The sequence below is a fragment of the Teleopsis dalmanni genome, chromosome 2, assembly GCF_002237135.1.
Source record: "Teleopsis dalmanni isolate 2A chromosome 2, ASM223713v2, whole genome shotgun sequence".
NCBI lineage: Eukaryota > Metazoa > Arthropoda > Insecta > Diptera > Diopsidae > Teleopsis > Teleopsis dalmanni.
Window position 1 is genome coordinate 54,809,943 of NC_051847.1, and position 10,037 is coordinate 54,819,979.

General features: G+C 25.8%; 3 protein-coding genes across 3 annotated transcripts in view; all 3 read right to left on the reverse strand.

The window, feature by feature from the left end:
- LOC119674571 (patronin-like) overlaps positions 1-8,230 on the reverse strand; it is a 10,080-nt gene extending 1,850 nt beyond the window's left edge. Inside the window, exons 1-8 of the mRNA XM_038085715.1 lie at positions 8,070-8,230; positions 7,904-8,004; positions 5,216-5,365; positions 2,515-2,625; positions 1,367-1,507; positions 969-1,031; positions 621-764; positions 418-547 (exon numbers count right to left, since the gene is read on the reverse strand). Of these exons, the coding sequence (XP_037941643.1) occupies positions 418-547; positions 621-764; positions 969-1,031; positions 1,367-1,507; positions 2,515-2,625; positions 5,216-5,365; positions 7,904-8,004; positions 8,070-8,101 (872 nt within the window). The 5' untranslated portion in view covers positions 8,102-8,230. The remainder of the gene's footprint in view (positions 1-417; positions 548-620; positions 765-968; positions 1,032-1,366; positions 1,508-2,514; positions 2,626-5,215; positions 5,366-7,903; positions 8,005-8,069) is intronic.
- The window catches only part of LOC119679219 (patronin), a 48,409-nt gene that overhangs the window by 38,044 nt on the left and 328 nt on the right, over positions 1-10,037 (reverse strand). The window lies entirely within an intron of this gene.
- On the reverse strand, positions 8,241-9,057 carry LOC119674572 (patronin-like; the record flags this gene model as incomplete). The annotated part of the gene is given in 4 exon segments (XM_038085716.1): positions 8,241-8,318; positions 8,375-8,507; positions 8,576-8,664; positions 8,746-9,057. Coding segments are annotated over 4 exon segments (612 nt in total), but the record flags the coding sequence as incomplete, so codon positions are not given.

The window sequence follows — 10,037 nt, forward strand, 5'->3', positions numbered from 1 at the left end:
AAAATCTAATTTGACTTCTTATTGTATAATTCAACCGCTAAGAAATCAATTAAACACGATTATAAAAACAAAATAAAATAAAAATTAATAGCTTTTTACGTTCATTATTCGTAACTCTATTATTATTAAGTAACTCAATTAAAACTCTGTTAAACCAACGGTCTGTCTTAGCAATGTAGTGAATATTAGGAATTCTTCTGATGAAAGGTAAAAGCATCAAAAAATTAACGCTCGAGGTTAAAGTTAATATTTATAAAAAAAATAAACAAAATCGATTTTTAATGCAATATTGCTAGTTCCCACTTTTCATACAATCTTATAAAGTGTGTTCTTTTAAATGAAAATTTCTCTAAACCATACATAGTTGCAGATCCCGTCAATGTCGACTTAATAAAACTTTTATTCAATGATGCTTACCTTCCTTGGCGTCTCATCGAGTATTTTTCTGTTTCACGATCTTGCTTTTCAGAGCCTGAATCAGTGTCATAGCCTATTTGCAGAGTTCCTCGTGCATCCGCTATAGAGGAGCGCACAGCTACAGCAGGTTCTAGAGCAACACATAAAAAGTTGTTTAGATTTTTAGTACACAAATTTATATTATTTTAAAGTTTAATACTTACCAACACTGGCATTAGATAATTTCCTTTCTCTGTCCCTTTCACGATCATAACGTCCAGCCATATTAAGTTGGTCTTGGGAACCACCAAAATTTTCAATTGTTAGTTGAGAATCTTCACTTGAAGAATTTCTGCGCGAACGTCGTCCTATTTAGTACAAAATATGTTTAAAGAAATATTTAAGTGTTGACATTTATTAGATATATATTATAGTTAATAATTTTATCAAAATCAATAAAAAATAAAGTAGAAAGTGTTTTTAATTTTATGCAACCTTAAAATTATTATTAAGTTAAAACATGCTTACTTCAAAAATAATTTTTTTTAAACTTCTATTTATATATACATTACCTGCATAACTGGGCCGTCGGTTTTGTTCCCAATTACTGGGTCTTCCAGCTGGTACATAATCGCCTGATATAAATGCCAAACAATAATGCGAGAATAAGTTATCGCACAAACATTTGCATAACAAATTAATTATTAAGTGCCACAATATAAATAAAAGCAAAATAAAAAATAAATTGTATAAAAATAATGCATATCATAATTTACAACTTAAATTATGTTATTTTAGAATTTAAAAATATATATTTTTTAATTATTAATATACTAAAAATATTATAGTAAAAAGTTTAAATTTCTAATTTTATTATATTTTGAAGAAATGTATTTATTTAACTATGATTAGGGTAAACTATAAAAAATAATAAAGTAATTCTACATATTTTAAATAACATAATGCAAACCTATTTCATCGGCTTTTGATTCCATGTTTGTTTTTTCTTTATTTGGACGCAAGCGTGCAGGAACTAATGGTTCCTCTTGCATGTGTTGCGAGTGCAATGATGAAAGTGTTGTAATGCCACGAGATTTGTGCACGACAAAGGCTGCAAATTTGAAACGCCAAATTGGAATGATATACATGTTGATGGTATATAAAATACATATATAAATATTTAATAAATTTGGATAAATTAAAAAATTGAGAGGTTTACATAAGAATGAATAAATGAAGATTATTTTTTTATAGTAAAAATTAGAGCTTTGAACCAGAACCAGCACTGGACCGCAAACCGAGAAAAATCGAACCTGAGTAAAAAGTGAAAAATGCAACCGAAAAAAATACTTTAAGGATTTATATCGCATCCCTGATTCCGTTTAAACGTTCGCGAATGAAAGTTACAAAATTCAAAAACAAAACAGTTTTTATGTATAATGCTTAGTACTAACAAAGATTTCGCACGAAAAATTGACTTAAAACTCCAAAAAAAATTTTTTTTTACAAAAGTTAAATATTGTAATTTATTCGTGATATTTCTAGAAATAAAACATATGTGCAAACTGATAGCAACATATGTTTATTTTAGTTTTTATTGTTATGAAAACTAAAAATTTCTACAAAAAATGGCAGTTAACAAAATTAGATATATGTGTGTGATTTGGTGTATCTTCTTCAAGACATCACTAAATATATGAGTTCATATGTGTTTTTGTAATTGTAATTTGTGTATTTCGAATAATTTTATAAATCGTTTTTAAAATTATAAACACATTAAAAATTTAGTTGCAAAAAATTTTTCGCACGAAATAAACGTTAATACTATGCTTAAAGCGTTAAAGTTTGTTTTTTAAATTGTTTAATTTGTAAATGATGTTTTTTAAAAGAATGACTATAATGTAATACAAATATATATAAAATATAATCATTCGAAACTGAACCGGTATATATATTTTTTTATTGAATCGAGACGAAAAACTTTCTAGTTCGAAGCCTTGATAAGAATTTTTTTATAGATAATTTTAAAAATACAAAATAATACAAAAAATTATATTTTAAAAATATATATAAATAAGCAAATGATAAGAATATAATTAAATAATAAATAATAACTACCTTCACTCTGATTCTTGTCTAAATTATTTGTTGCTATATCAGTCATACGAAAATCAGTTCTTGATATAACCCTATTTGTGAAATTGTTATTATCCGAAGTAAGACGAGTAACTATAAATAAAAAACAAAATAACAAAAAGAAAAGAAAATTATAATTCTTTGTTTAAATAACATAAAACAAAAAAACTTAAATGGGAACATTTGTGGAAAAATTATTTTTGTTACTTGAGTAAATAAAATGATTATATTTACTCTTCATACATGACATACAAAGCATCTAATATTTTTATTTTTATTTTTTTAAAAAATAATTGAATGCATAGAAAATGTGCAAAAATATAATTGCTTTAATTTAGATTTCTGACTCATATTTAAATTAGATTTTTTAGTTTCAATAATAATAATAATAAAAATTATAAACATAAACATCATTAAGATTTAAACTAGCTGTATTAAATATGTTTAACGTATAAAGAGTTATCTTCTAATGGAGGATTTATTATATTTTCTAAGCAAGACAATTTTCTAGTTTTTTTCCTCTATTAACGATTTAACGATTTAATGTTTTAATGAATTGTACTAGCTATCAGCGAAATTTAATATTGACTGTTAAACGAATAACTGTTTGCAAAAAGGATATAAATCTACGTCTTTCTATTTTTATATCTATTTATAAAACTTTGTGTTTTAACAGAGTATATATACTTACATAGTCTTAGCAAAAAAAAAGCAGTTGAGAAACAAGAAATGATTTTAATTTTGACACTGTCGAAAGACCATATTAATCGTAGTTCATAGAAGTTTTATATAGTAGAAATATATAGCTATATATAAAATATAGCCATATTTTAAATTAAATTTTTTCAATTATGAGATAACTTTTATAAAGAATTTTTATTTTATTATTATACAATTATTAAAATACAATAAATAAATGTGAAAGGCCGTGGCTGTTTCGAAGTCACTCATCGATACAACGAGGAGGATCTTCATGACAACAATAAAAATATATAACATTTTTATACAGTCAGTTTTAGTTTTATCGCTTACGAAACTATATTAACTATACATTGTTTAACATTAAAAATGAAACATTAGATCGCGCAGCATTTCATAAATATATGAATATAAAAAAAAATATAGTTTCATTATTTCAACTGATAGGATATTATGTAACATAAAACTAGTTTTAATTTTAAATATGTCTTACTTCTTTGCAGAACAATGTGAATTGTTTTGTCGAACACTAAAAACACTATCACTAAAAACAGTATCTTTTTACTATAGAAATGTTTTGCGAAATCCTTTTTTTTTTGTATTTAGTGCTAGTAAAAAGCATTTTTTATGTCTTTTGTTTCTTTGTGCTTCAACTTTACTTTCTTGTTAGTGTATTTTACTGAAATATAAAAATATCTACTATTTTATTCTGTATAAATACAATTTCAATTTCTGCCTTGATATAAACAATTTTGCTGACAATTTTTGATGTCTTTACATTCAGAAACTTTATTTATGATTTTACTAGCCAATACATAACAGCATACTAATTGATAAGATCATTACTATATGTATAGTAGAAGGTATTAGCCCTTTACTTAATAAGAAAAATCTTAGTCTGCGTATACATTTTAACAAGATGGTGTTGTCTAAAGTGTCAAAATGTTGATTGTGTTTGAAACGATATGAAACTTCTAATCACATATATTTGTGATGATCCGGCTCTGATGTTGACCAGAAAGAGACGAGAAATTCTGATTCTATCCCATCACATTCCCCCTCCATCACCCCAACCACTAACCACCCACTTTCCCACCTATGTTATCCTCTTGCAAACCCTTTCATGTCATCTGCTTACAGGTCTCAGCGGTTTACTACAACAACAGAATTTCTGACACAGTATTCTCAGTGAAGATATACGTATTTTCGTTTGTCAGAAAGAATATTAACTGTGAGGTTAGGGTCTGTATTATCTATTGAATCAAATCTGATTGTGCAATAGTTATTTTCAAAACATATTTCAAATTGAATATCTACGAGTTACTTAAACGACTTCACAAATGATTGGAACTATATCGCGGCATATTCCATCGAATTTCTTGAGCTACTAATAACTATTTAACATTCCTTCACACATCATATAACATAGTCGTCCTACTAAACATTTAAATAAAAAATTTAATTTTATAAACTATATAGATATAAATTTAACAAGAAATATAAAAACATATTAAGGACAAATCAATCATTACTAATATTTGTATTATTGTTTAATTAGTTGAAGTGTGCAGCAAACAAAAAATGTGTGGGAAGATATTTCATAACAGTGAATGGACGAATGGAGTCTCACGAATAAAACAAATGCAAATGGGTTAATGATAATTCTATTATAATGAATGACTTTTTAGAACACATTAATAAAATATATTTGTTTTAATTTTTAGTTATTTAAAGGGTTACAAGTTTAAAAAGGTTGAAGTGCAAATATATTTTAAATTCGGAACAGTAAACAAGCTTTCATACTATGCTTAAGAAACAATGCAGAACAATTATCAAAGAACAAATGGCAAACAGGCAACAAACGATAAAATAAAAAAATAATGAAAAAAAAAAAAACAACTAAAATGTAACATTTGATTATTATAGAATCAAAATGAAAGTCTTTTAAAACAGAAAGAAAGATTAAATTAGTATTTTTAAGGACCTTGAAACGGGGGTCGATTCGTTGGCGAGCTGGAAAAGATGTCTAAATCACTTCGTAAATCTGGAATTGGTTTAACTGCTTGCATTGTAAGACCCCGACGATGACAAATTCCATGCTCATTTACTCCAACATTTCGTTTTGCGATAATTTCTGCAAATGTGTTGTGATAGACAAAGTTGTGGTGAGTTACGATGTGAAGTGTTGAGTTGAGTCGTGTTGAATTTTAATTTAGTTTTCATAGTGATTACAATTGTAAGTTCATTTATTTGTGTTCAAAAATTGCATATGCAAATTTATTGTTTTTTATGTAAGCATTTTTAAAAAAAAAAAGAAAAGAAAATATTTTATATATAATTTTTAAAGTAATTGAATTTGAATATTACAAAGCTTATACAGTTTTCTATTGTTCTTCTACAAGACTTATTATAATATCACAAAACGAGAATTAAAAACATAAAAACAATGCGTTAAAATATATTATTATATAGTATATGCTATTGTTATATTTTTAATATAAATTATATCTCAAAAAAAAAAAATAACAACTAAAAATCTTTTTTAAATTTTTTCAGAAGTTTTTAACGCTTTATATGGGATGTTTCAAAACTATGTGAAGAATAAATTAAATAATTTGAATTATAAAAATTAAGGTAATTTTTTTTTAGAATGCAGCTCATATATAATTACTTTATGGATTCAAATTGGGTCTAATTCGTTTTAAAAAACAATTAAAAAGATATTTTTTAATGTAAAAAAGCTTCATTTATTTACACAATAACATATATAAGAAACTAAAAATATGTATGTCCTATAATTAGAATTCAATTTTAAAAAAGAAAAAAATATAACTTCTTTCATATTAAAAATTATATTATTGGCAATTAATCTAACAGTTTTAATGGAAAAAATTGTAGAGTTTTATTGCATTCACAGATTATTTATTTATTTATTTAGCATCTAACTTAGACTTTCTTTGTCAGGTTATTGTTTTTTTTTTTCTATTTCAAATTAGATCGTAACTAATTAAATAATTTCTTTAACAACTATCTTAAATTGTTTTGTTAACTAATTGTTTTAACTAATTTGACTTTGACTAATTTACCTATAGAGATATTTTTTTTTATTTTAAATGTATATACATATATTATTAATCATTTTAAACGTAACCTTATACTCAGATGAACATTAATTATATCATTTATTTCCGATTTGCAAATAGCCGCTTAACAGCCATATTGTTGTAAATTGTCTAGTATTTTATTAAAACATATTACAATAAATTAATTCCAAAATGGAACAATATGATTTTCTATATTTTATTTACAATTAGTTATAAGTGATAATAAATATACTATATACTTGTACTTCAAAGTGTTTGAGCATTACGAAATTGAACATTTAGATCGCATAATATAAATGTTCGTTATAGTGTGAGCATTCAAAAATTTATCAGAGCTTTTCAAAAATCACAAATCCTGAGGTTTTGAATAGTTCAAATAATATTTGGAGCAGTAATATATATACTTAGTGATAATACTAGCGCAGAATAACAAAATTTTGATTTAGATCAAAAGCAGGTCCATTTTATTTCATGTACGGACTAAATTATGAATTAATCTGATTTTTTTTTATAAAAACTGAAGTAAATTTCAACTTTTGTTTATTATAAAAAAGAGATTGTGTGTTAGGTAAAAATGAAAAATTATAGCAGTTTAAAAGAGAACACAAAAATTGAATGACAAGTAAATATATATAGAAAGTCTTGACTTTACTATAAAGCGATTTGGCGAAGTATGTAAAAAAACTAACTTTAATATTATAAAGTATTGTTATACTATAAATAGCTGTTATTCAAAAATTATTAATAGTTTTTGTAAGATCCTGCTTTAAAAGTGAAGTGAAATAATCTTCAAAATGTTGGCAAATTTTTACATAAAATCAGATAAATATATAAACCAAATAAAGTTAATAAAAGTCATTTCATATACACATAAACTTCATCAACGATAGTTAATAATGTTAAGATCTATAAATAATTATAAACATCCAATTTTGTTTCTTTTTCTTTTATAGCTTCTAAACTATATTTGAATAAGCATCTATTTCACTTTCAAACCTTTACTAAATCGCATAAAGTGGGCTCTAATAAAATACAATATATACATTATGTTAGATATCAAAATTTATTTAACAAACTACCAGATAACAACTGAAAAATGTTAGGAAATACGGTATAAAATAAATAAAACAGAAAACCTTTTTATTACATCAGCACTTTCATAAATGTCGGGAATATGAAGACAGATATACAAATTAGTTCAATAATACAAAATAATCAGACGTAGCATGTGGAACTATTCAAATATAGAACAAAGTAAAATATATTGATATATTTCTTTGAATTTTTAAAACATCTAGGGATGAACAAAATATGTTGAAATAATCAAGAACCTATAGTAGGACTTAAGTCTGGTGTTTATAAATGATAGTGATTGAAAGAAATTAGCAATTAAAAATACTTTAATTGATTCTACTTGGTTAAAATTAATAAATTAAGAATTGAGAATTACGCAAATAATTAAAATAAAAACTTAACTAAAAAATCTTAATATGCAATACATATTTGAACTACATTACTTATATATAAAATTTTTTTGCTATAATTAAATATATGTATATATGACTTACCAGGAGAATCCATGCTGGGATAGCAAACGCACTTTGCTGGATGAATTTCAAACAAATTAAAAAGATCTGCTAACAATACTAAAAGATTTGTTTTCATTGAACTGTAAGTATATATAAAAAACCAATTAATATTTAACTATTTTAATAATTATTAAACTAAATTTACCCTCTCATATAAGTGATATCTTCTGGTTTCATATGAAAAACTGTATATGGCAAATGGGTTTGAGAAAAATTACTGACTATCAATACATTATATATCGAATCCTCTACAGCTGGCAAATGATTAATACGTACACAAGTCCACGGAACTACTTTGGGACAATAATAGGATTAGTAGTGCCAAACAAATGCCATTACAAAGGTCTTGAAAGTTTTGCACTGGCGGAATATTTGGTGACTGCAAACGAACTCCCTACATTTAAAATTTATTTAATAGAATCATATTTAAAAATTGTAAGGATTACATACATTTTCGTCGACTGCACCACCTTCTATTTCCTTATCTATGCGTTTTTTCAGTGCTGCACAAACATGCGAAATCCATAATAGCAAAGATTTTTCAAATGTTTGTTCCTGTATATTTGGATTGCTACCAGATACTCTAAAGTGAATAATTTTATTGAGTTTAATTATTGTATATGTATGTGTATATTATTATAGAATACATACCTTCGAATTGCATTTAATATTCTTTCTCCGGATGTGCATTCTTTCACATATAAAATCATAAGTGCTTCTATCACAGACATATGGGCATTCTATAATAAATTTGTTTTTTTTTGTCAATTAATATAACTTTATCTAAAGTAAATCATATAAATAAGTCACTATATACTTACAATTTTTAATGGATTTGTTTGTATCAGAACTGTTTCTGTTATTGGCATATCTGGAGATTCTGCCACTGGAACTCCTTTCCGTGACAAAGTTTGCAAAATCGACCAATGGTTTAAGCTTTGGTAATTTGGATCTGAATACAAATTAGACAACGCTTGACAATACAGGGTAGCATTGCCAAGCTCAACAATGATTTGTGGCTTAAGTCGTTCTTGATTTTCATGATCTCTATAGAAAGGTTCTTTGAGGTTATCTGGAGTCTGATTGTTGAAAGCTTTTGAAAGAAGCCATTTTACGGAAGCACGTTGACGGGCCTGAAATAAAATATATTTATATATAATTATTATTTATTTTTTAAAATAGTATGGTAGTAAAAGAATGCTATATAATCGAAATTATATCAAATTTATTTATACATTGAGCTGGGCAAGATGCGTTAGACGTTATGGCTAATTTTCTCAACCATTTATTATTGACAATAATTATTATTCCCCTATTGTATAATTCCGTAGTTTCATCTATGACTGACTCAGATATATCTCAATCCTCTTTTGAGGAAAATTTTATTAACGTTATTCAGACAGTATTGTCATGATCGGAGCATTTGATAATCTAATGATACAAAAACAAAACTATACAGTTTTTGGTAGATTAGAAAAGAAATGAGCGAATGTCGGTGTAGCATTATCATTAGGAAACAAAATTGTAAAAGGGAACAAAATTGGGAGGGAATTGTTTAGAATTAAGAATACATTGGGGGTGGATTGAATTTAAATTAAAGTCAACCAACTTTAAAGGGAGAGGTCCAAAGACCGATGAACACAAATTTGTGTGTGCATTAGTGCCAGAAAACAAATGGGTCACTCATCGAATTCGAGGACGAATTGCCGTTCTCGAAAGAGACTACACAAGCAGGTATGTGTTTGTTTCTTGTTGATTGATTCTAATCACTTATATTCAAATTTTTTTCCTTTCAACTTAAAAAATAGGTTTGAGAAATAGAAATTTGATTCAATTGTTTAGTCTGGCAATAGTAGATTATAATTTCACTAGTATCATGTCTTTAACATCAGTTTTGCTGTTTGAGGAGCATCCCGTTTATAATACAACAATATCTACTTTTCACCATAAAGTTAGGGGTATTAAAATTTGCCTACTTCTTAGAATTCGAGGTAGGTCATCCTGTGCCTTCCTCAAGAAAATTATAAACTTTAAAATAGGTTCGATATTGTTTCCATTAAACAGCGATTTGTAGAATGTATTTTGACCTTTTCAGCTTTGTTTACCAATTTTT